The 26,650-nt window shown below is 38.7% G+C and overlaps 2 protein-coding genes across 2 annotated transcripts; both read right to left on the minus strand.

Annotated features, from left to right (window-relative positions):
• Positions 1-371: 371 nt before the first annotated feature.
• Positions 372-1,307, minus strand: LOC130833684 (olfactory receptor 8S1-like). Its single transcript, XM_057703565.1, has one exon. It carries the CDS (start codon positions 1,305-1,307, stop codon positions 372-374), a length of 936 nt encoding a protein of 311 aa, XP_057559548.1.
• An 18,966-nt stretch (positions 1,308-20,273) lies between these two features.
• LOC130834093 (olfactory receptor 8S1-like) lies at positions 20,274-21,209 on the minus strand. The gene has a single exon (XM_057704171.1). It carries the CDS (start codon positions 21,207-21,209, stop codon positions 20,274-20,276), a length of 936 nt encoding a protein of 311 aa, XP_057560154.1.
• Between the last annotated feature and the right edge of the window lie 5,441 nt (positions 21,210-26,650).

Raw genomic sequence — 26,650 nt, forward strand, 5'->3', positions numbered from 1 at the left:
GTTATAGAGAAAAATAAAAATACCATAGAGCACAACAAATTGAACAAAATCTTTAACAAAGTCGATTAATAAGACAAAAAATAATGAGTGACAAGATAAGCTATGTAAATGATTAATTCAGGAGATACAACATCAAACTCTGAGTTTTATAAAGAAAGTGATAGTGGTGGTGTGAGAGAGCTGAAGGGAAAACAGACCATAGGTCTACAGGTAAAAACCAGATATAATTTCTTGTGTTTTATTTTTCACTCTCAATATAGCCAGGGAGAGGGTGGTATAGGGCTGACTTAAAGTTAGTGGTCTGGAATTCTACCTTAAGTTCAAGCACTTGGCACACAAACTTATTTCCTTTTATTTTCTGTTCTTGTTCACTACCTAAAATATTGCAGATATTTCTTGCATGTCCTTTTCACAGCTGCCTTCACCTCCATGTTCTTTAGGCTGTAGATGAGGGGATTCAGCATGGGTGTGACTGTACTGTACTGCAAGGAGGAGAGCAAATCTAGGGAGGAACCAGAGGTGGGCATAAGATAGCGAATCAAACCTGACCCAAAGAACAGGATCATTGCAATGAGGTGGGAGGAGCAGGTGGAGAAGGCCTTGCTTCTGCCTGTGGTGGAGCTGATGCTCAGGATGGTGGAGACAATGCGAGCATAGGAGAAGAAGATTGGGAGGAAGGTTCCAAGACCATGCAGTAAGGTGGAGCAGATCAAGATGTCGATGTTTATGGAGATATCAGAGCAAGACAGAGGGAAGAGGGAGGGCAGCTCACAGGTGTAGTGGTGTATGATTTGGGCCTCACAAAAGTCCAGGTTAATAGCCAAAAGCACAATGACGACTGAGTTGAGAGAGGCCAGGCCCCATGAAGCCAGTACAAGCTTTACGCAGAGCTGGTTGCTCATCACTTGGCCATAGAGCAGTGGGTGGCAGATGGCAGCATAGCGGTCATAGGCCATCACAGAGAGGAGAAAAGCTTCAGTCCCTGCGGTGATAAACACAAAGAAGACCTGAGCCAAGCAGCCCTCGACAGAGATGGTTTTCTTCTCAGACAGGAGGTCCTTCAGTAGCTTGGGCACAGTGACAGAAGAGAAGCAGAGGTCTAGGAATGATAGATTACTCAAGAAGAAGTACATGGGTGTGTGGAGGTGGAAGTCAGCCCTGATCACCAGCAGCATCGTCAGGTTCCCCATCAGAGTCAGGAGGTATATTCCCAGGAAGAGCATAGAGAGCAGAGCCTCGATGCGGGGGTCGTCTGACAGCCCAGTGAGGATAAACTCGGTGATGGTGCTGTGGTTCCTTAAGGCCATTGTGGAGGATATTTCCTTGGAATAAAAAAGAGGGATGAGATCTTGTGGGAAAACATTCAGATGTTTTTCTGAAGCCTTGAGAATGTAACAGAAAATATGGCTAAAAGTAGTTAATGTGCATGGGCTGATCAACTGGGAGCAGGATGTCCTACTTGTGCAGTGGAGGAGCGAGGGGTGCGGACTTGGGAATGCCGGGTCAGCGCAAGTTAGAATGCTGCTTGCGCACGCAGATTGTTCTTCTGCTGTTCTTGCAAGGACCACTGCCCGCAGTCATGTGATGCCCTTTATACAAGGAAAAATTGGTTACTTCAAAGAAGACATTAATTGTGGGTTGTAACTGGGAGCATGGGAACCTTATGCTATCTTACTTCCTGAATGCCGGGAGCTCAATAAAAGCAATGTGGGATGAATCAGCGGGCTCTCCATCCTAGAGGTCTTGAGTCCCCCGGTCCCATCTTTCTCTTAAGTCTGTCTTTGTGTTTCTTTATGCTTTGCGGCACCCGTCATCCGCCCTGAGTTGCTGAGCTGGTCTTGGCAAGATCTTCTATTTTTTTCAGAGCTTCACTCATCTTCTTATACATTCCTCCCTGCTCTGCCTAGACTCTGTGCTCAGACATTTCAAAGCTGCCCTACCTGTATCTTAGTAAGTGTTTTCATCCTGTTTTGTTATCACTGCTCTTGGTTCCCAGTCTTCATATACTTCAGAGAATCCTATTCTTCTTCCATAGGCATTTACTGGAAAAATGAATATCTCTGGCTTGCCTACACATTCATAGTATATAGATTCTGCTCCACCCTTCTTATAGCTTAGAAATCCTAAAAATTCTAGCACATATCTGCAGTGATTTTCTAAACCTTCTCATCTCTTTTCACTTTCTTTTTTTTTTTTTTTTGGCACACGGGCTTAGTTGCTCCGCGGCATGTGGGATTTTCCTGGAGCTGGGATCGAACCCGTGACCTCCGCATTGGCAGGCGGATTCTTAACCACTGCACCACCTAGGAAGCCCTCTTTTCACTTTCTTAATCATAATTTTTTTGTTCAAAATCTTAATAGGATTGACATTAATTAGGCACAGTAGGTACAGTGCTTAGGGTCACAATTTTTGGTGGCTGATGAAAATGCTTTTCTATTTTTTTAATCAGAAGATAAAAACCAAATATAATGCAGATTGGATTATATTTGTCTTTATAACTATAATCATAAAGTATAAGTTTAAGTATATTTTTATGGAAAAGTGGACCACAGTGGCAAAAGTGTGTGAGGCCCATAAAAGTCATAATGTGTCTCTGCTCCTTACTTCATAAATAGCACATTTAACTTTAATAGAACTTTATTAAATACAGAGCACTTTCCAACATCAGTAATTATCAAAGAAATGCAAATCAAAACTATAATGAGGTATCACCAGTCAGAATGGCCATCACCAAAAAGTCTACAAATAATAAATGCTGGAGAGAGTGTGAAGGAAAGGGAATCCTCTTACACTGTTGGTGGGAATGGAAATTGGTAAACCGCTATGGAGAACAGTATGGAAGGTCCTTAGAAAACTAAAAATAGAGCTACCATATGATCCAGCAATCCCACTCCTGGGCGTATATCTGGAGAAAAACCATAATTAGAAAAGATACATGCACCACAGTGTTCACTGTAGCACTATTTACAGTAGCCAAGACATGGAAGCAAAGTAAATGTCCATCAACAGAGAAATGGACAAAGAAGATGTGGTACATGTATAAATGGAATATTACTAGGCCATAACAAAGAACGAAATAGTGCCATCTGCAGCAATATGGATGGACCTAGAGGTTATCATACTAAGTGAAGTAAGTCAGACAGAGACAAATATCATATGATATCACTCACATGTGGAATCTAATTTTAAAAAATGATATAAATGAACTCATTTACAAAACAGAAACAGATTTGCAGATATTGAAAACAAACTTATGGTTACCAAAGGGGAAACGTGGCAGGGGTGGGGATCTTGGGATGAACATACACACACTAGTATATATAAGATAGATAACCAACAAGGACCTACTCTATAGCACAGGGAACTCTGCTCAATATTCTGTGATAACCTATATGAGAAAAGAATCTGAAAAAGAATGAGTATATGTATATATATAACTGAATCACTTTGCTGTACACCTGAAACTAACACAACATTGTAAATCAACAATAATCCAATAAAATAAAAAAATACAGAGCACTTTCTTGATCGATCATTATCTTAATTGTTTCAAGGCAATTCAGTGAGATTTGATGGAATTATTATCCTTGGGATAGGGAGTTTTATCCCCATTTTACCTGTGAGAAGTCTGATATTAAGGCATGTTTTGTAATGTCATGTTGACAACAAGTAGAACAGGGACTAAATCACATTTTTTTTCTAATTATCAGCCCAATGTCTAGACTTAGTCCACAGGAATAAGGAACACTTTTTTTACTTTGACCTTCAGAGTTCTTCCTCATCTGCCCTTAACCTTTCAACCATTTTAACTGCTTTCAGAAAGGTCTGTTTATTTCCGTGTCTTTGCTTACATTCTTTCTCTTTTCAAATTCCATTGATCCAAATTCTTATGGGCCTTCCAATATACCCTTTAAACCTGCTTATTTCCTTATAGCCTGTCTTGATGGCTCTCTCCTTCAACACACAGCTCTCTGTTCAAATCACTTGCTTTCAGTTGTTATGTCATAGTCTGAATTCTGTTACTTTTCTTATGTTAAACATATATTCAGTGTCCCCCCTGGACTGTGAGATCCTTGATAACATGTGCCATAACTTAACAACAATAACCATAAATCAGCATTTCCCTGGCTCTGTTCCCACTTATTCTGTCCCCACCCATTAGCTTCTGATTACCTCTCCAATTCCTCTTAGATTATTTTGGAAGCCTCTATATGGCATCTCGTGTATGCCTCAGACAAGGCTTCTTGATGACTCTAAGTACAATCTCATGCTTTCACTCCAATGGCCCCAGTTACACTAATGCCTGGCAGAAGTATTGCTGATATTGTTGTTGTACATCAACATTGCTATGCTGCCTATCTACATTGCATAGGGGCTGCTGTTGTTGAATTTTAACGATACTATTGTGTGCACAGGTGTGCTATCGCACATCACTGCAGCATCGCTTTCTCATTTTTGTATAATTCACAAGTGATTTTGCCTTCATTGCAAAAACTCTTACATTCATGTTATGGATACATCATTCTTTGATTTTCCCAGAAGGGTCAAAGTGAAAACAGTCTCGTAATTTTCTTTTAAACTTTTCTTGCATCCTCTTACTCTAAGTATCAGCTGTGTGTCCAAGAGGCCCAGTTGGTGAGTAGTTTATATTAAAGGTGATACTGAGAATCATTTTGAACCCTAATTTCTGGGACTGTGTGGTAAGTCACTGTCCTATGTGAAGATTCCTGCCTCACTTGGACGTTTTGATGCTAATTTACCAGTATTCTGTTTTTGTCTGTCAGTCCACAGTCTGATCCCATAGTAATCTACTGTCCTCACAAAAACATAATCTTGCTGATTCAGAGAGCCATTTCTGATCCTTCTAGCTTGCCAGCAATCTATCATCAGGGGTGCTAACTTATATCAAGAGAAGCTTAAATTCTGATTTCATTAACAAACCCAGAAGCCCGAGCTGAAGTCCATCTTAGACCCAAGTCTAGGTTACCTGTGTGCCAGGATAAACAGGGCAATGTTCACCTTTGTGTGTCTTCAGGATGTTGGCTTAGACTCAGTGATGGTGAAGCATAACAGCTGGAGAAATGTCTTTTGAGGATCCTGCAAGGATAAAATGTAAATACTTTTGAAAGCAGTATCTTGAACCTCTACAAGCAAAATAAATGATGAATAGGAGCCAGTCTTTCCAATGATTTAGATATTTTAAAATATTTATTGATATGGCTATCTTTAAAATTGCTTCCTTTCTCCCACTTTCACTCACAAAGGGGAAACTGGCCAGTGTCCACAGCGGCTTCAAGCTCTCATCTTAAGAACACAGTAGCATTTGCAGAGAATCATTTTCTGTCCTGCCTGATATCCACATTTTATGTGAATAAAGGTGGCAGCTGCTTCTCAAGTTATCACTAAGAAAGGAATCCTCCTCTCCCTCACCATCCCTAAATAGTACCTCAAAGTGATAGCTGAGATTTCTTCAATGACTAGGGACAACTCTTTTCATTTAAATTCTATAACTAAGCATAAAATAAATCAAACTTGCAGTTATTCTTAGAAAGGGAAGATATTAACTTCATTGAATCCTGAGGTATATGAGACTGATGCCAGATTTAGAATATTTTGAGTGAGACCAGGAAAAGACTAAAGAGAAAGACAGAGAGGTTAATCATGGAGGGGTAGGAGATGTACAAAGAGGATTTCAGAAATGTCTTAGATAAGCACCTGTGTCACCCTTTGCCAACACAGATACTTCCTATCCGTAGCATACCTGGCCATTTGATCAATTTCTCTTACAAAGAGATGAAGTAGGATATTGGATATGTCTCTGATTTTATGGTTCTCAGAAGGTTCACTAAAATAAACATCTTCCTTAATTCAGCTGTTAGTAGACAAAATCACAGAGTTATTTCACCGATTTAGGCTTAAGCTCAAAGTTAAGAAGAACAACGCTGATGGAGATATCTTAGTTACCTTACCTCGCCTGGATCAGTTATTTGACAGCAGGTTTCCATAAAAAGAAAGCTTCTTTAAGTGTCTGGCAAAGAGCCTTGCTCACATTGACTGCTTAGAGACGTTTCTGGAATGAAGAAATGAGTGAAGGGTGTGTGTGTGGAAGGTCAGGCTGGGCGAGGTGGCTTGAAGGATCCAGCAGGCTGAGGGGTAACACCCCTAGGTGCATGGGGGAGGACTCTGAACTGGGGAGAAGGATACCAGCCCTGGAAGCAGGAAGGACCGAAGACACACTTCATCCATTTGAAATGACTGTCAGAGCTGTCCTCTGCTCTGCTCCCTTGCACTATTCACAGTGTCTCTGAGGTGACTAGATGTGAGAGTGATTTCAATAACGGAAAAAAATCTACTATGGTTCTTGTAACTGGAGTACTGAGCAAGCAGATAAATAGATACCTCAAACAGTGCAATATCTGTCTCTGATATCCTTATTTCATTCCAGACTTCAGCTTTCTGCAATCTTTTGGGATCCTGAAGCAGAGAGGATTTATGCCTAGGCTTTAAAGTGTCACTGTCCTGAGTGTTAAGCAGAGAGGGAAGGTGTCCAAGGCAGCTGTACACATGCACCATTTGGAAAGACAGATATTAGAGTCCCATCTGGGGGAGATGGTCTGCCAAGTGGGAGGATATTTCTACCTCTGTCTTAGGGATGAGGAATGGGTGGATCAGGAGCCTCCGGCTTTAGGACAAATGGAATGGCTTATGAAGTGGCAGGAGGTGGAGGTGGAGGTGGAGGAGAGGACAGGCAGCAGAATTAAAACATACACAGAACTTTACAGGCAGAAAAACAGGGGGAACGCCAGAAAATCAGAGGAGATATTACCATTCTTCTGGCTCTTCTTGGAGGAGGCAACTCCACATATTCTGTCTTTTCCTTCATGGGTAGACAAGTCATAGGTAAAGTCTCCCTACAAGAGAACCTCTGTCACAAGAGTCTGACTCGTTACAGAGTAGGTAGCTTTTTATCTTTGCCATCAACTAGTGAAGCAAATTAGAATAGTTTAAGCTCTGAAAGAGCTGGGTATGCCACAGAATCATGATTATTCCCCTGAATAACAACCTAGAGTGCTGTCATTCTGCAATGCAGGATACAGTATAGAAAGATAAGGACAATTTCTCTAAAGAAGCTCATATTTTGAACAACAATATTTCATTAAAACCTTCTTACGTGATCTCAGGTACAGTAATGTGCCTTCTTTTCATTTATTTCCTTTGTTGATTCTGAATACTCTTTTAAGAGCATCACTTAAAGAAAAAAACTCTCTAATAGCCTCTCTGTGCTTATATAGTGAAGGGCTGGGTTTGGGACCCAGTGGAAGCTGGGCCACTGCCCTGTATTCCCTGAAGTCTCAGCCTGAAGCCAAGCTCTAGACTCACTAACTACACAGTTTCCAGAAAGTTAAACTAAGTAGGAGGCACAGGGGATTCTTTCCAGGGCAGTATCTGAAGCGTCTGAATTAAGGCAATTATTTCAAACCTAGAAGAGAACTCTTATTAGGCTTGCAAGGGTGGGGGCTAAAAAGGGAGAAAGGAGAATAATAATGCAATTTTAAGAAGTATTTGACAGCTGAAAAGTTGACATTTTCCTCAGGTAACATGGAGCTGAGAATGTGCTTCAGGAATTGTCAAGGGAGCTAAGCTATGACACAGTACTGATCTGCAGGTCATTTTTGAGTGTACACTTGAGTTTTCCTTACTTTCCCAACTGAATTGTCTATTATGATTGAGAGAAGATAATTCCACCCTGAGAAATTGAGCCTCAAGTTTCTAGAGTTTCTATTGTTAGCATATAATGAATTTTTAAAAGAGTTTGTTAAAGAGTAATAATTCAAGTATATAATGAAATATTTTTAATAAATTGTACAATGGGTTTATAAAATATCTAAAGTCAAATTTTTTAGTATTTGAGGCAGAGAAGAGTCATCAACATTTTAATGAAATTTATGAATAAGTAACAAACACAGAGGACATGTTACTCAAATTAACCCAAGTGATGTAAACATCAATAAAACACCATTCATTTACCATTTCTTCAGTAAAAAGTGAGTGTCAGGCACTGAAAGATCCTAGAATGAACAAGATGTGCTCTTGCTCATCCACTTAAGTCTTCCTAGATGGAAATAGGCATTATCTTTAAATGCCATTGTTTGAGAGAGATTAAATCCAGACTTAACTGATTGCTTAGTATCTGATGGCATGTCAACAAATAAATATTTCAGTTCTAGAAAGCAAACATCACTCCTTGTAACAAAGGCCAATTTAGTATGATTTTTGTGGTTTTGAGACAATGTAGATCCTTGACTGGCATTGCATCTGAAAATATGAGTGTAAATAAGTTAAGAGCACTTAACATTTCTGGCAGTTTCAGACGACGTAAGTGGATGAGAGATAGGACCCATCTTGCTGATTGAGCAGTAGTGATTTCATGTAGCCTTATTGGTAGACAGGGAGAAGAGGGGCATAAATGAGTGAGGCTAGATCTTCTTAAGCCCTCAGTTAATCCAGAGAAGTTTCTACTTAAATCACTTTTATTTATGTTTTTATGTAAGATTAAAAAAATAATATAGTTAAGGCTGAGGTACGTTTGAAAACATTTGATCTGGTTTAGCTCTTTGTGTATTTTAAATGAGACTTGTATAAGATGAGGCAAAGCATGGTTTTCATGCAATAAATGTTTATGATATTCATAATTTAATTTATGCCACCAGTCAGATGCAACAAGCAGGATTATGAGGGTTTAACACTTATTAATATGAAAAATGCATGAGAATGACATCATGGAGAATAGATTTTATGGGATGCTTGGTTCATAGTAGGTATTTTAATAAATAGTTGTTATGTAACCACATGAATAAATTACTCTATTTCGTATATGTTGCATTTGAGATGTGTGTATAACATGTGGTAGGATGTGTGGGTCTACAGTCAGGAAGTTAGTTTGGACTAAAGGTATAGGTTAGAGTCATAGCCGTATGGGTGGTGATTAAAACTGTGGTGGTGAATAGAATAATGCCAGGAAAGACAGCATATGGAAAGAGAGGTTTCCCAAGGACAGAATTGTGGGAATAGCATCATTTATAGAGGAAGTAAGAAAGTGAAAGCTGCAAATGGACTGAGGTGTAGTTGTCTTTAGGTCCAGGAGTGACATCCAGAGGATCTAAAACCAGAGTTACCAGAGAAAGTAAAGCCTTATCAATACAGTCAAACTGCATGTTACTGACAGTACATACTGAAGGACCTGGAGGCACCACTTCAAAGATCATCCTTTAACAGTAAGTCCTTTGATTTACATAAATTTCTTCTGATGTTCCATACCCTGATTGTGTTAAATATCCATCTTCTGAGCTCTGTTTTTAAAGATGGGATAAAATAGAGCATGTTAAGTCCTATGGAAAAATGTTTATATTTATAGAGCAGAAGTTAAAAATGTAGGATAAAATGGTAAACAGTGATGAATATAATTGCTTTACAATGCTGTGCCAATTTTTAAGGTACACCCATATGAATCAGCTGTATTTATACACATATCCCCACCCTCCCACGACTCCCTCCCACCTTCCCTATCCTGGCCCTCTAAGTCATCACCCATCATTGAGTTTGTCTCCTTATGTTATGCAGGAACTTTCCACGAGCTATCTATTTTACATTTGGTGGTGTATATACATCAAAGCTACTCCCTCACTTCGTCCCAGCTTTCCCATTGCTCCCCCCACCAACCCCTGTGTCCTCAAGTCCATTCTCTACATCTGCATCTTTATTCTTGCCAGGTCACTGGGTTCATTAGTACCATTTTTTTTTTTTAGATTCCATATATATGAGTTAGCATACTGTATTTGTTTTTCTCTTTCTGACTTATTTCGCTCTGTATGACTGGCTCTAGGTCTATCCAGCTCATTACAGATAACTCAATTTCATTCTTTTTTATGGCTAATATTCCATTGTATATATGTGCCACATCTTCTTTATCCATTCATCTGTTGTTGGGCATTTAGGTTGCTTCCACGTCCTGGCTGTTGTAAACAGTGCTGCAATGAACATTATGGTACATGTTTCTTTTTGGATTATGGTTTGCTTCAAGTATATACCCAGTATTGGTATTGCTGGGTCATATGGCAGTTCCACTTTTAGTTTTTTAAGGAACCTCCAAACTGTCTTCCATGGTGGCTGTACCAACTTACATTCCCACCAACAGTGCAGGAGAGTTCCCTTTTCTCCACACCCTCTCCGGCATTTATTGTTTTTAGTAACTTAAAAATTGGCACAGCATTGTGAAGCAATTATATTCCAATAAAGAGCTTAGAAAAAGTATGCATATATTCAAAAATTATATGAATATTGGTAAAATTAGTTCCTACTAAGACATCTTCCCTTCTTGACACCTGCAGTTATCTATACCTACTGCGTTAATTCAGTCATTGCAAACCTTAAATAAGATGTAGGAATTTATTTAAACTCTGAAGTGATACAGGACAGCTGCATGAGTCACACTCAAAGCCAAAGACAAACGAGAGCCTGGTGGAGTGAGGCTGGTTAACAACTGAGAAGAGAAAAGCTGAGCGGGATGACAACAGTTCAGAGGAAATGGATTTGAATATCACACAATAAAGAGAAGTGCTTGGAATTTATGAAGTCCTCAAATACTCTACAAAAATGACCATTGTATAATTGAAATGTGAAAGTAAAATATGAAACGAAGGATGTCCTATTCTGCTATTGTACAACTTTGTCTGCAAAATTACTCCCCAAACCCTTTAAACACTTGATTTATTCTTTATTCTTTCTAAGAATTAGTGCACAGTTGCCATTATAGTAAAAGTTTAATTAAATAAAAATACATTTATTTTTATCATTTAAAAAAATGATGAAAAAAAAAATGATGTAGCAAGGTCCAGGAGAAGGTGGTAAAAGATTCACACAGCCCAAAGATTCACACAGCCCAAACACATATAGACACACATGCATGCACACACACCCCGCCCCAAGATTAGAAGTTATCCTTATGGAATTTTTCACTGGCACTGAAAGAAAGTGTTAAAGTTATGAGCAGATATAGATAGAATTTTAGGCATGGCGGAAATGATCAAGTGACTGTCAAGTATAACAGAAGATCATCTACTGCAATCTCTTGTTAGGTGTTAGGAGGAAGGAGGATGTTAGTTCTGAGTGTTAATGTATGTTTGAAGTATAAACAAAATTCCATGGAGGTTACTGTCCTGGATATAGAAATGGAGAATGTAAGTGTGGCTTGTGAATGCAGTAGAGGAACAAGTGGGCAAAGACATTGAAGGCATAGATATGAGAGTTGCTGAAATGATGCATCAGTAGTTTAAGACAGAAAGAAGTCACATGAAGCTCTCACAGGTTGATAGTGATGGATGGAATGAAGGGATGGACCGAAGGACTAGAATTTTTAGAGAGCTAGTGAAAAAGTGAGAAACTGGGTGGATAGAAGATTACAATCAGAGATTAAAGAACAGTGGTAGTACCATTCAGATAAGATGAATGATCAGATCTTGATGGTTACCTGACCAGTACAAGGCTAAAGTCAAGTTGAGCAACAGTGGTTAGAGTTAGACATTATAGAAATTTGAAATCAGGTTATTGGATGACTTAGCATTAATGCTGAAGTTGGCTATTATGACATTGGGAAATTACAGGAACTCAACACCAAAGTGTAGTTTGAATGGGAAGGAGGGATGAGAACAGCTGATAGAGCGAAACAGTGAAGGAGAAAAAGAGTGTTTTAGGGGTGACCTCCCAACTTCTGGGCTTAAGTGCGCCTGACCTCCATGCTCTGATGGGCCCATTACCTGGGTGTAAACAATTATAGCATCCAAGTCCCTTGGTCACAGTGATTAGTCTAGGAGTTATTAGACTTAACCAGCCTAATATAAAGTGCTTCCTTGGCAGTTTTTCTATTTGAACCTCTCAATTCTCCATTTTCATTCCTTCTTCTTCATACATAAATATGGTCAAACCTTTTTCCTATTAAAAAAATTCTCACCTTGACATCATTTCTTGTTATTTTCCTCTTTCATTCTTTTTAATGCTAAATTCCTTGACAGTGTGGTCTGAATTAACTGTTTTTTATTTATTTTTATTTATTTATTTATTTATTTTTTAAATTATTTTTTATTTATTTATTTTTTTAATTAATTTTTTGGGGGTACACCAGGTTCAATCATCTGTTTTTATACACATATCCCCGTATTCCCTCCCTTCCTTGACTCCCCCCACCCCGAGTCCCCCTGAATTAACTGTTTTATTTTATATCTTCCCACTTACTCCACACCCTGATGTCTGGCTTCCACCCACCCCTGCTACCACTGATACTGCTTTTACATATTCATGTAGAGAATTTTCATAGTGCGAGGAGCCATTCTGTGGATATGGATGGTCCAGGATTAACTTGACTCAAACCAGTTCTCAAGACAAATTAGTGAAAAGCCCATTTATATAAATGCACATTTACCTAAAACTTTGACTGCCAAATTTAGATTTTTCACATGATGGGATGGTTTCAGTCCCTCTGGTGACATAAATAATTCTTTCTTAAAAATATCACTTCATCGAGGCATGATTGACATAAAAAGTTCGTACATAGTTAACGTATACAACTTCATGAGTTTGAAGGTGTGTATACTTGTGAAGCCATTATGGCAATCAATGGTATAAACATATCTATCACCTTCAAAAGTTTCATCCAGCCTTCTTTATTTTGTTTTATTGTTGTGATAAGAACATCTAACATAAGATCTACTCTCTTAGCAAATTTTTGTTACAATACAGTATTGCTAACTGTAGGCACTATGCTGTACAGCAAATTTTTGGACTTATTTGTCTTCCATAATTAAATTTTGTACACTTTGACCACTGCCTCCCTGTTTTCCCTTCCCCCCCCGGCCCTGGAAACCACTTTTCTACTCTCTGCTTTTATGAGTTTGACTATTCTAGAGCCCTCACATAAGTGGGAGCATGTAGTCTGTTTCTGGCTTATTTCACTTGGCATAATGTTCTCCACTTTCATCCATGTTGTCCCAAATGACAGAATTTCTTTCCTTTTTAAATGAATAATATTTCATTATATATATTATATATGTAATATATATATTTATTATAATAAATACGTATAATATGTGATTCAGCATATGCTCCAACTGGATTCATATGATCTAGCAATCCTACTTCTGGGTATATATTAAAGAAATTGAAATCAGGATCTTGATGAGATATCTGCACCCCCATGTTCATTGCAGCATTGTTTACAACAGGCAAGACCTGGAAACAACGTAAGTATTCATCAGTGGATGAATGGGAAATGTGAGATACACACACACACACACACACACTCACTGTAATAGTATGCAGCCTTTAAAAGAAGGAAATCTTACCATTTGTGACAACATGGATGGACCCTGAGGACATTATGCTAAGTGAAACGTCAGACACAGAAGGACAAGTACTGCATGATTTTACTTATATGTGGAATCTAAAAAGTCAGCTGTAGTCAAGTAGAATGGTGGTTGCCAGTGCATGGGTGGTGGGGGAAATGGAGAGTTGTTGCGCAAAGGTAACAAGGTTTCAGTTGTGCGGGATGAATAAGTTCTGGAGATCTACTGTACAGCAAGCAACTATAGTTAACAATATTGTATTGTACACTTGAAATTTGCTAAGAGGTTAGAGCTCAAGTGTTCACACACACACTCATAATTATGTGAGGTGACGGATATGTTAATTAACCTGATTATAGTTATCATTTCACAATGTATACTTATCTTAAGATATCATATTACGTATTAAACGAACAATTATTTTTCAATTATATCTCAATAAAGCTGAAAAAAGTTTCAAAAAACATCTAATAGTTATTGACAGTATGTATTAAGTACTCACCTTTTTAACACATAAGGATATTATTTAATCCACACAACAACCCTAAGAGTTAGGGAGTATTATCAATCCTATTTTATATATGAGGAAACAAGGCACAGACAGGTTCAGCAACTTGCTCAAAATCATTGAAGTAAACATACTAGAGAAAAGGACATGGAAAATCATCACTTTTGTTTAAAGTATAAAACTGCTGCCTAATCCCAAATCACAAAGTCATGTACTCAACTTTCCCCTATACTATAAACCCCTGATCCTGCTTAAATCAGAAAACCACATGTTCTCCAGGTGCTCCTTAAGGTGACTCAGCTAAGTAAGTTTTTAGCCTAGATCTCAGTCACTGAAATAATTTTCTTTGGATAATCTGTTGGCACACCATGAAGTTCATCATCTTTGTCTCTTGGCCGTAAATGCAGGATAACCCAGCGGAATAATAATACCATCTTACTTTTGTTTGATAGGTTGTGTGTATTAATTAATTTTTAATTTACTGTTTCAGGAGTGCAAAATTATGACTTTATTTTTTACAGCTAATAATTTCTCTTTCAAGCTGCCATTTAAGTCTGATGCAGAAACTTATTTCAGCCACTTAATTATGAACTGAGTGAAAGGCAATAATTTTTTAGTCATATACAGTTTAAAACTCATTCACATTCATGATTTCCACTTTCATGTCTGTTACCATGGGTAGTGTTATGCTTTGGAGCAGGCACCAACTATGGTGTTTGCGGCATCTAGATCACAACAGCAGCTTCCTTAAGTCCTCCACATGTGACTCATCTCTTCTTATCCTCAGGTATGTCTCACTCCTTCTTGGCAATCCATATGGCTTGAACCACCCTCATCCAGTTGCTGGCAATACTGACCATGCTGAATCCTCTAATTCAACTACTACTTATTCCACTCATAGGAAACTTGACTGATCGCTAGCTCTCTCACTGTAAGATAATATCCTTGTATCTCTCGCAGAAACACTGAAATCTTCTTCTGTCTTCCCATGCCATTCTAACTCCAAGACAAACCCAGGAGATTGTCTCCTACCCTCTTAAGTCTACATAATTCATACTACCTTTTCTGGGCCATGGTGGTTGCATCATTGTTCGTGGGAGAATTTCAGAAAGCTTACTATCTTCCTGAGCCACACAAAGAAGCAAGACAATTCTTTTTTACTGTCACATCTTCATACTTAATGAGAGAGATAATCTTTAGTACCCATAGGCACTCAACAAACATGGTGAAAGGGTTGAGTGGCAGGGGGCAGAGCACCATTTGCTCTCAACTAACTCTCCTGAATTTTCTTCTGACTCTGTTACCCAGTTTAGTAAGGGTTTATATACACTTGTATTTTTTCAAATATTTTCATATGTTTTCAACTTAGACTCCAAGGATTTTGGTGTCTTTGTTCTCTGGTTCCTCTGTGCCTGGGCAGATGAGAATAAACTTGGGTAAAAAGTGAATAAAGCATAGGGTGGGAGAAAGTATTGGAGTTCCATATACTTTCTTTTTACTTTATTTACTTATTTATTTATTTGGTCCTCGTTGCTGTACATGAGCTTTCTCTAGTTGTGGTGAGCAGGGGCTACTCTTCATTGTGGTGCATGGGCTCCCCATTGCGGTGGCTTCTCTTGTTGCAGAGCATGGGCTCTGGGTGCATGGGCTTCAGTAGTTGTGGCACATGGGCTCAATAGTTGTGGCTCACAGGCTCTAGAGTGCAGGCTCAGTAGTTGTGGCGCACGGGCTTAGTTGCTCCATGGCATGTGGGATCTTCCTGGAGCAGGGCTTGAACTCATGTCCCCTGCATTGGCAGGCGGATTCTTAACCGCTGTGCCACCTAGGAAGTCCCCATATGCTTTCAATAACACCCTGTAACAGATGCTCCCCAGTTGTCTTTGTCACTTGACCCTCTTACTAGCTCCACGATGGTGAAAGATCATATATTATAATCTCAAGTTGGTATTCAGAGTTATTTACATAGAAGCTCATTTTCCTGACTAAACATCCATGCTGTTACTTTTATGTCTCTCATGGTTTTAAAACTGATATAGATATCATTTGCTTTTTCTAACCCATTTACAAAATTGTTTGAGGCAGCCCTGTCCTTCTTCTGTTTTTGTTACACTGTCTGTTCTCCACAACTGTGCCCTTTCTGATAGATAAGAATTTAAAAATTGTTTTGGGTAATAAATTTATTTAAGTAGACTTCATCTTCCAAAATGGTTTGAATGGATTAATTCATGCTAGGAAGGCTGAAAATGGAGGTCAATTTTGTAGTTTTGTAGTACAAGCCAAACCAAACTAAAACAAAACGGAATAGAACAACTAATCTTAGAATGAAGGAATGGCGGGTTTCAGACATGTTAGCTCATCTATGTATGTTTTCCTGCCTCAAACCACCTCTGTTTTTCTATTCATATCTGAGTGAGAACAATGGCCAGAACAAGGACTGAGATGTGTGGGAGCAAGAGAAATCTCACTATTGCTAGTGACCTTATCTTCGCTCTTTACCTTATCCCCTTCCCTAGGGGTTGTTAGATACTTTCTGTGTGAAGAGAAAATATACTTAAGTTATTAATTAGAAATATTGATTATTTCAGCCACTTGAGTTTTGAATCTAATACAGTAAATCAGAGTGTAAGATAGAAAAGCCTGACCCTTCTGAAAAGTTCATGGAATTCTGACCTCAAAACCATTTGCATTTCATATCGAATAATATTGCTAGACCAGAGGTGAGAGAGTGAATCCCTGTCCCATTTCTCCCTTTTCACATTTAACCCCAGTTTAAACACTGGAATCGTTCTTAAAAGGGGATTCACTTTTTTTGTTGGGTCACTTCTGCAGTTTTGAGAATTAGATGTAGATATCTGTGAGCAGTGAGGGTACCGGGGATTGCCTGAAATCCTTTGGCCTTCCAATATCTTCAGCACCTTTTTTCTTTGATAGATACTTTTTTTGTTTTCCCAAGCTTTCATGAGATACTGCACAACCTCACCACTCTCAGCTACTTTGTGTGTCCCAAGGCCCCTCTATTTAGAATTTGTAGATTCTCCACTGTCAGCAGTGATTTTTGGGAGGCCTGTGAGGGGAAGAGCTCTGTGAGCATGAGGTCCCATGACCATGCTGGCTGGAGGCTGGACTGGCCTTTTAATTTTGCATTGGTGGATCAGGAAATAAAGTTTTAACTTGTTTTAAAGGTGTTTCAATTTAAGTTAAAGTGTAACTGAAGGTGATTGTTGAGTTAGGAGGCATTATTCTCTGTTCTATGAGCAAATTTAAAGAAATTTAAAGTGTTGTTAGAAGTGCCATCATTACTTTAAATCTGTTAGTTGGTAACAGCAGCACTGATTTGCAAGAAAAAACTGCTACTGTGCTGAACCCAGGAATGGCTGTTTAGGTCACTTACATATTCAGTTCATGGCTTCCTTCAGATCTCAAGGAAGAAAGGGAATAAATTTTAGTACCCTGTAAAATGTCTCTTCTAAGAAGCCTCTCTTGGGTCTCTTAGCCAAACCTACTGGGGTGAGGCATCCATTGAGGAAACAGAACAGGCTCAGTTCAGACTCGCAGAATGTGGAGGCAAGTGCTCACAAGCTGTAAGAGCATCAGTCGGGAAATAAGGAACAAAGAGCTCAATAGACAGGGCTGTCCCCAAAGAATGTGATGGATATAGACATTTAGCTGTGATCTGCCAGAAAAATTAACTTCTTAGTCCAACGTTATTTTTTGTCAAAATTTGTAAAACCCAATCTCTGTCTTTGAAAATGCACATATCTGGTCACCAATGTCTGAGGGACAGTGATGACATCAGCTTTTACTTGGCCTTGTGTGAGGGCTTCTTATTGGCAGGATCTGAACTGAAATGCAGTTGGCAAAGGAATACGGGAAATGTAGTGCCCAGGCTTCTAACCCTTGTAATTTGGGAGGTCTTAGAAGAGCAGAGATAGTGCTAAGATTCAATAGACAATATCTAGCACAACTATATTTCTAGTTCTGTCAATTTTAGACAGGGTGCCTTTACTCCCTACCACATAACATGGATACATTATTTCTTCTATTCCTTGTTTCTCTTCTCCTTTAATTTTCCATTTCTCAACACTTTTCTGCTTTCTCCATATTTTACATTATTCAGGACTTTAATAGTTACCCTCAGTTTCGTAACTTTAATAGTGTGTTTGTGTTGGAAAATTGAATACCAAAAGCAATGGAATAACTGATGCAATATTATTCTCTGAGGAATGGTAGTGTGGTTCAACCTGTTAGTGGCACTAGATTTGTGTTGCTTATGGGGCAATAGTCTAAACCTCAAGTTTAAATTAAAAATTTTTTATATTCTACCCATTTCTGGTGATAATGCTACATTTAACAAGCTTGGCAGATTTATTTTTTCTTGCATAGATTAATTTTTCCCTATATATTGTAATTGTGTTTTTTAAATTATCGAAAGAGGAAGCCCGTGTCTTCTTTAATATATTCCTACACTTAAACATTTTCCTAATCATATTATTTGTTGAATAGTAATATTGGGCCCAATCCTCTATGAGATTCCTGTTAGTTTATTGTATACACATTTCTTTCCATAGTGTAGCAGATGCTGTTGATAGCTATCCTTCTGCTCTCACCATTACCACTTCAATGCACACTGGCCCAACTTCCAAACGTTAGTCGTAAATTTTTTTTTCCTGAGGCATTTCTGTTGCTGTTGATCCATGGTTGCTGTCAGCATCGCAACTACCCATATCTTACCTGTGGTGAACTGGGAAGGGAAATAGGTGCAGGAGAAAGCACTGGCGTATGCAATATCTTTAGCAATTGAAACATATAAACACAATGTCAAGAATAAGAAGTGTGCAGTGGCTTGTTTTTGAAATATAGTTGGTGTACTAAAGAAATAAAAAGACAGGCTTGGTTTAACCACATATCAACGTAAAGCAGAATATCAGAGCCAGGGGACTTTTATACCATTGTTCAATGACGTGCTTATCTCCTTCAGCCAGTAAGTAAACTGTGCTGAAACCCTGGCCTGGAATCTGAGTGTGTGAGCAGCTGAATTACCAAGAAAGCTGAATTCACAGTCAACAAATCTGCTATGTCCTTAGAGTAGATATATAGTATGCATTTAGTAGATACTGCCCAATAGTTTTCTAAAGTGGTTGAACCAATTTACAATCTGACTATCAATGTATGCGAGTCTAATTACTCCACTGCCTCATCAAAACTTGAATGTATGCAGTACTTTTATTTTTAGCATTAGAATGATTCCATTTATGTAAAGTTCAAGAACAGCATAAACTAAGTAACACTTTTTTTAGAAAAAGTTTTCTTATGTATTGTTTAGACCATAATGCCTAGAATTGCAACAGTAGGAACAAACTTGAGGATAAAACCCAATATATGAGGACGGCATATTAAAAAGTCTGAGTCACTGATGATTACTGAATCAACTAGAATCATTGATCTCCAGATTGCTTATAAATTCAGTGATATTCTTATGGGTTGTATAATGTTGATCATATTTTCTAGTACTGAAAGATGAGAATATATCTAAAAATATATCCTATATTAATTTAAGCATCTTTTATGTCATTGAGTTGTTTTTGTGCATATTAGCACTCATTATGTACTCATTAAGTTTAATCCTGAGGATTTTCTATTGAACTTGTGATAACAAAAGGATGCTTTTCTACATGATACATGTTTTTGGTTTCTCAGTTGCTGTTAGTACATAGAAACTCTATTGATTGTATCAATATTACAATTTTTAACCTATTCAATTCTTTTGGTGTGCCGATAGTTCTTTTTTTCCTAATAGAATTTTCGTAGACATTTCATGTTATATTGTCTTCAAATATTCATAGATTGTTTTCTTCTCCCTACCAAAATTTAAATATCAAATCTTATCTTCATATAACTGCCTGGTAGAGAAATTACATAATTCTGTTAAGTTATATGGGCAATAGTAACTGTTCTTTTCTGATTATATATTTCAACTGTAATTTTTCTAATCTGACATTCTATTATGAAGGGGGAATCATCTGAATCTTTTATTATGAAACATTTCAGGTAGAAATTGTTGTGAATTTTACTTTATACTCTTTGAGAAATAACATAATCTCTGTATTTTATTTTCCTCCCTAATAATTTTCTTGTATTGTTGATGTGCTTTGTGTAAGTATGTCTACACATTCTGTCCCAATCAACATGGCATAGAATTTCCAAATGGGGGTCCAAAATCAAGGGCTCCTTTGTAATCATTACTTGGGATGTTCAGGGAAACTCTGGGATCTTTTGTGTATCATAGTTGACTCTGTGAGGTGGGAGGGGTTGGGAACATAAAAGGAAGTTTAATTTTTGCAATTATGCTGAGTAAATATGACTTCGTTCACTACGTGAAATATTGCAAATATATTCTCACTGTTCTTTTCACAGCTGTCTTTACTTCATTACTTTTGAGGCTGTAGATGAGGGGATTCAGCATGGGCGTGATCACACTATACTGTATGGAGAAGAGTAAATCAAGGAAGAAACCAGAGGGAGGCATGAGATAGCGAAGCATACCAGAGCCAAAGAACAGGATCACTGCAATGAGGTGGGAGGAGCAGGTGGAGAAGGCCTTGCTTTTGCCTGTGGTGGAGCTGATGCTCAGGATGGTGGAAACAATATGAGCATAAGAGAAGATTATTGGGAGGAAAGTTCCAAACCCATGCAATAAGATCGAGCAGGTCAAGATATAGATATTGATGGAGATATCAGAGCAAGAGAGAGGCAAGAGGGAGGGCAGCTCACAGGTGTAGTGGTGTATGGTTTGGGCATCACAGAAGTCCAGGTTAATAGCCAAGAGCACAATGATGACTGCATCAAGAGAGCCCAGGCCCCACGAGATCAACACCAGCCTCACACAGAGCTGGTTGCTCATCACCTGGCCATAGAGCAGTGGGTGGCAGATGGCGGCATAGCGGTCATAAGCCATGGCAGAGAGCAGACAGGCTTCAGTCCCTGGAGCGATAAACATGAAGAAGACCTGGGCCAGACAGCCCTCTACAGAGATGGTTTTCTTCTCAGACAGGAGGTCCTTCAGTAGCTTGGGCACAGTGGCAGAAGAGAAGCAGAGGTCCACGAGTGATAGGTTACTCAAGAAGAAGTACATGGGTGTGTGGAGGTGGGAGTCAGTCCTGATAACCAGCAGCAGCATCAGGTTCCCCATCAGGGTCAGGAGGTAAATCACCAGGAAGAGCACAGAGAGCAGAGCCTCGATGCAGGGGTCGTCAGACAGCCCAATGAGGATAAACTCAGTGATGGAGCTGTGGTTCCTCAAGGCCATTTGTGGAGGATATTTCTTTGGAATAAAATAGAAAGAGAAATGAGATCAACTACAATTGTCTCTTTCCTTCAGTTCATCATCACTTCTTCTCATCATCGCACCCTGGTCATCCTGAGTACTGTATTATAACATCTCAAACTTGTCCTCGCTGTGTGTCAGTAAGAATGTTTATCCTGCTTTTTTCCTTACTGATCTTGGGTCATAGTCTTCTGAGAATCCTATTCCTCTTCCATTGGGAGTTAACTGGAACAATGAATGAATCTGGCTCCTCTACTCATATATGGTGTTTAGTTTCAGCCGGATTCTTCTTATAGGTTAGAAATCTTTATAATCATTTAGTTTTTTAAAAACATCATAGCACATATCTGCAGCAGTTGTTCTAAACCTTCTCTCAGCTCCTTTGTTTCCCAATCATTATTTCTTTGTTTGTGGTCATCAATACCTTTTAAGTTTAACAGCATCTTAACTTTAATGAGATTTTTATGTGTAGGGTCTTTACCCAATCACTCTTCCAATTTATTCTCACTATGATTTTGTGATTTATTTTGGCAGTCACTCATGTTCATTTTACTCATGATGAAACTGACATTCATGAAGAATTTGCAAAGCTATGCTGAGAAACAGTATAAGAACCAGGAAATAAATTCAACTATTTTTTCTGAATCAGTTCTATGTTTGGTGCATAGCACTATAGACTGTTTTCCTATTCTTACAGTTGGAGTTCTTCATTTTTCCTTTACTTTCCACCCTTTTAGGTTACTTTTGATACCAGGTAGATTTATATTTTCCTGTGTCTGTGCTCACACTGTTCTCTCCTTCAAATGTTGTCCTTCTTGATTCGTTTGTTCCAAATTCTCATGGCCTTTCCAGCCTGAGCTTTTCTCTTGTAGCCTGTGTTGACTCTTCCCTCCTCTAAATCCACAGCTCTCTGTTCAAACACTGGGTTACTTGCATTATGTCATAGTCTGAAATTTTCTTCTTGTCCTATTTAATGTTATAAATGTATCTTAGTTTTCCCCTGCAGTCTGTGAGCGTCTCGTGAACATGGACCCCATGATAACAACAGCAATCATAAATCACCAGTTCCTTGACTTCATTTCCACCCATTCTGTGTTAGCTTCAGATTATGCCTTTTAGATGATTCTGGAAATTTATATATGGCATCTCATGTGTGCCTCAGACAAGACCTCTTGACAACTCCAAGCACAATCTCCTTCTTTCACTCAGATATCCAAATAGCACTAATGCCTGGCAGAAGTTCTGATACTGAATTTCAAGGATGCTATTATCAGCACAGATCATGTTATCTTATGTCACTGCAAAATTTCTGATATATATTACTTTTTTTAGAGGGCACAGGCCTTGTTCCATAATGGAAGAAGCTCCTTACAGTTTTGGTGTGGATGCATTAATCTTTTATTGTCCTACAAGAGGCAGAGTGAAATATTACTAAAGTTTTCTCTTAACCATAACTTTCACCCTCTTACCCTCAGTCTCATTAAATTGTCCAAAAGGACCAGGATGGTGAGCAGTACATATGAGAGAGGATGCTATATTCTAAATGATTTTGAACCCTAATTCATAGTTCTGTGTCCTAGGTCATGTCCTATATATGAAGACTCCTGCACATCTGGGACATTTTAGGCTGACTAACCAGTCTTCTGCTTTTGTTTGGCATTCTATTGTCTGACTCAAGGTAGCCTTCTGAACTCACAAAAATATTAAAACTACTGTTTTCACAGAGCACCTGTTTTTGGCCATTCTATCCTTGCCAACAATGTATGACCCTGAAGTAAATAATCAAGAGAATCATAAATTCTGATCACATTAACTAACCCATCGCTTAAACTTAAGCCCATCTTCCCCCAGGCTAGGTTACCTGTGGGCCTGGACAAACAGGGCAATGCTTACATTTTGTGGGCCTTCAGGACTTGGATCCAGTGACGGTGAAGGATTAGCAGCTGGAGAATTTACTTTTGAGGATCCTGCGTGGATAAATTTGTAAATGCTGTTGAGAGCAAAACTTTTCCATGAAATCTATAAAAGTGAATTAAAATAATAAGTTGGACTTTTTTCTTTTTTGCAAAGCTTAGCTATTTTAATGTATTTCAATTATTTTTGTGTATTTTCAAGCTATCCTGAAAATTGTGTCTATTCTTCTACTTTCACTCACAGAGAGACCTGACCACAGGGTCTCTGGTAGGCTCAGGGTCTCACATTAAGTGAGAATATTTCTGGAATCTGTTGTATTTATTCAGTGTGGTATTCCTGGAGAATGTTCTTCTCTCTTGTTCTATATCCACATTAGTGTGCATGAAGACATCAACTACTGTATCACGTGATTTAGAGGGCATCACAGAGAAAGGAGCCGCTCCACCCTCCCCATCCTAAACAACACCTTAACAGCTGTGATAGATTTCTTTAAACACTAATCAAAAGTCTTGCCATTCCATCCCAAGGGCATGAGGATGGGCCACCAGAGAGAGGCCAGCTCCTTTGCTGTAGGGACAGGATGCCATGCCCTTCTAATCAGTCACTTGCCAGGAACACAGTGCTGTGGGGGACACCTTTATGCGCCCATGACCACTGAAGAGCCCCCAGGAGTAAAATCACTGTGGCCACAAAGGCACCATGTTGGCTGTGGGCAAACTGACTCCACAGCTTCCAATGAGGATGCACAGTGTTGGCATTACTATGCCTCATTTTGAAATGATTTCTTAGAATATGGATGCAAGAATATATTTTCTTGGCAATCTTGGTCCTTAGAAAGACTAATTGAAAACTCCATCTATAGGAAAACAGGCAGAGAATAGGTTGGGTAGCTCAATTGAACATGTATTAAAATGCTTGTTAGGGGTTTTAGAACTGCATCTCAGAGTGTAAATTTGGAGAAATCTCTCTTCCTGCCTATATAGTTAAATATATATATAAAACATAATATTACATAGATTAATTGCATAGATATAAAGATGTTTTATCTACGTGATTTAGGTAAGGTTTAAAAATAGTTTTCATGAAAATTGTTGAAACTTGTGATGGTTATATGACAGGACACTGTACTCTTTAATTACCCTTTGTCCATATTTAAGTTTCCATAATAAAACTTTAAAAAAAATCATTAAAAAATTCTTGCAATTCAAATTCTGGATCAAATCATTAAGGTATAAATCTGAGTTTTCATTCACTTACCGCGTGGAAGAAATTAGCTTCACTTCATACTTTCCTATGAGAGGCTGAGTCTCACAAGGGTGAGAATAGGAGAAAACTGTGGAAAGTGAAGGGTGGGGTGATTGATCTGCTGAAGGGTAAAAATTGTGAAAAGAGAATTTTAGAGAGATTCTAGACAAGTCTTGCCCACAGTGGTTGTTTAAAGATGCTTTTAAAATGAATACCTGCATTAATGGTGTGTGTGGGAGGTCAGCCTGGACAGGTTGGCTAAAGGGACCCCAGAGATGAGGGGCAGCATTCAGACTTTAGGTGCATGAGGGAGGAATTTGAACAGCAGAGAAAGATAGGAGTGCTGGAAGTATGAAGGGACTGAAGACAAACTTCATCCACTGGAGATTATTCTCAGAGCTGTCTGCTCCTGCATTCCCTTGTGTTATTCATACTGTCTACATGGGAACCAGATCTGTTTAACTAGCAGAAAATATTTTCTGCCATCACCCTAATGGAATTATGGGATAAGCAGCTTCAAAAACCCAGTATCTATCTGTGATACCCTCATTTCATTCCAGGTGTCAGCTTTCTGCTGTGAGAGGATTTATGCCCAGATTGTAAGATATCCCAGTCCTCAGTGCTATGCAAGGTGGGAAGAGAAGCCTTTCTGATAAACTGTGCAAGGCAGCTGGAACAAATGCATCTTTGGGAGAGTAGTGGTATCTGGGTCCCCTCAAGAAAAGAAGTTGGCATTCCAAGGAGTGGGGAGTTATCATCTCTAGCTCAGAGGGGAGGGAAGGGTATAGTGGGAGCCTCAGACTCTTGAATGAATGGAATGCACCATAAAGTGGCAGTGGTTAGGCGTGCAGGAGAGGATAATCAGCAGATTAAAACACACACAAAACTTTCCAGGAAGAAAAATAATGGGGACCATTGGAACATCAAGGACGATATTACCATGTTTTTGATATTTCTGGAGGGAGCAGCTCCTGAGTTTTCTGTCTTTCCTTTCACAGGCTGACACATCAGTGGTAAAGTCTCCCCATAAGAGAATCCCTGTTACAGGAGTTTGACTCTTCACGTACCATATAGCCCTTTCTCTTTGCTGCCAATGAATGATGGACATTAGAGTCATTTAAGTTGTAGAAGCACTGGAAATGTTACAGATTCAGGATTATTCCTCTGTATATCTTAACTTAGAGTGGTGTCATGCTGCAATGCAGGCCACAATTTGGAAAGACAAAAACAATCTCCCTATTGAAGCTCCAATTCTGCACAACTGGCATATGCTTCTTGAAAATCTTCTCACATGAAATCAAGTGCAGTAATATGCTTTCTTTTCATTTATTTCCTTTTGTGATTCTGAATACTCTTCTAAGAGCATCACTTCAAGAAAGCACTCTTTAATGGAACCAATCTGAAGGCCGACTGTGCTCACGCAGCCATGGGCTGGGTCAGGCACCCAGGGGAAGCTGGGCCATTGCCCTGTTTTCCCTGAAGTCTCAGTCTGATGCTGAGCTCTGAACTCACCTCACAGTTTCCAGTTAACTAGAAAGTCAGGCTTATTAGGAGGCACATGGGATCTCTTCAGGGCCATAGTTGAAATTTCTCACTTAAGGCAATTATCAAAAGCCTAGAAGAAGCTATTATTAGGTTAGTTGGGACTGAAAAGGGGAGAACAAGAAAGGCATTAAAGAAGTAATTAATCTGCTGGAAAAGGGACATTTTCCTCATGACCACATGGGGCTGCGAATGCCCTTTTGGAATTCTCGGGGGCTCTGAGTTGTGATATATCACTGAGCTCCAGGTCATTTTCTAGTGTAGATAAGAGTTTTTCTTTATACCTCGAGATTGTCCTTTACATTGATTACCTGAGAGGAGATAACCCCACCCTGGGAAAAATATTGGGCCTTGATTTTGTAGCGTTTTTATATTCCAAGCATATAATGAATTTTTAAATAGTGTGTTAGAGTTAATAGTCCAAGAATATAATGAATTAGTATTAATAATTTCTGCCATGTGTGATTAGAATGTCTGAAGTCAATGTTTTAGATTTCTTATCTGGGATATGTTAGATCACATTATCAACATTTTAATGGATTTGTATACAACTGAAAAACACAGAGGACACGTCTCAATTTAATTAAAGCTATGTATGGTCAGCAGAAATTTATTCATTGAGTACTTCTTGTTTTCTTGCTGTGTGCTTGGTACTGACAGATGATGGGGATTCATGATAAGTAATACATGTTTCTTGTCATCCATTTAAGCCCTTCTAGGTG

This window comes from Hippopotamus amphibius, chromosome 12 (assembly GCF_030028045.1).
Source record: "Hippopotamus amphibius kiboko isolate mHipAmp2 chromosome 12, mHipAmp2.hap2, whole genome shotgun sequence".
Taxonomy (NCBI): Eukaryota; Metazoa; Chordata; class Mammalia; order Artiodactyla; family Hippopotamidae; genus Hippopotamus; species Hippopotamus amphibius.

Coding starts and splice junctions, on each gene's coding strand:
- LOC130833684 (XM_057703565.1), bottom strand. CDS start 1,307: ATGGCCTTAAGGAACCACAGCACCATCACCGAGTTTATCCTCACTGGG.
- LOC130834093 (XM_057704171.1), bottom strand. CDS start 21,209: ATGGCCTTGAGGAACCACAGCTCCATCACTGAGTTTATCCTCATTGGG.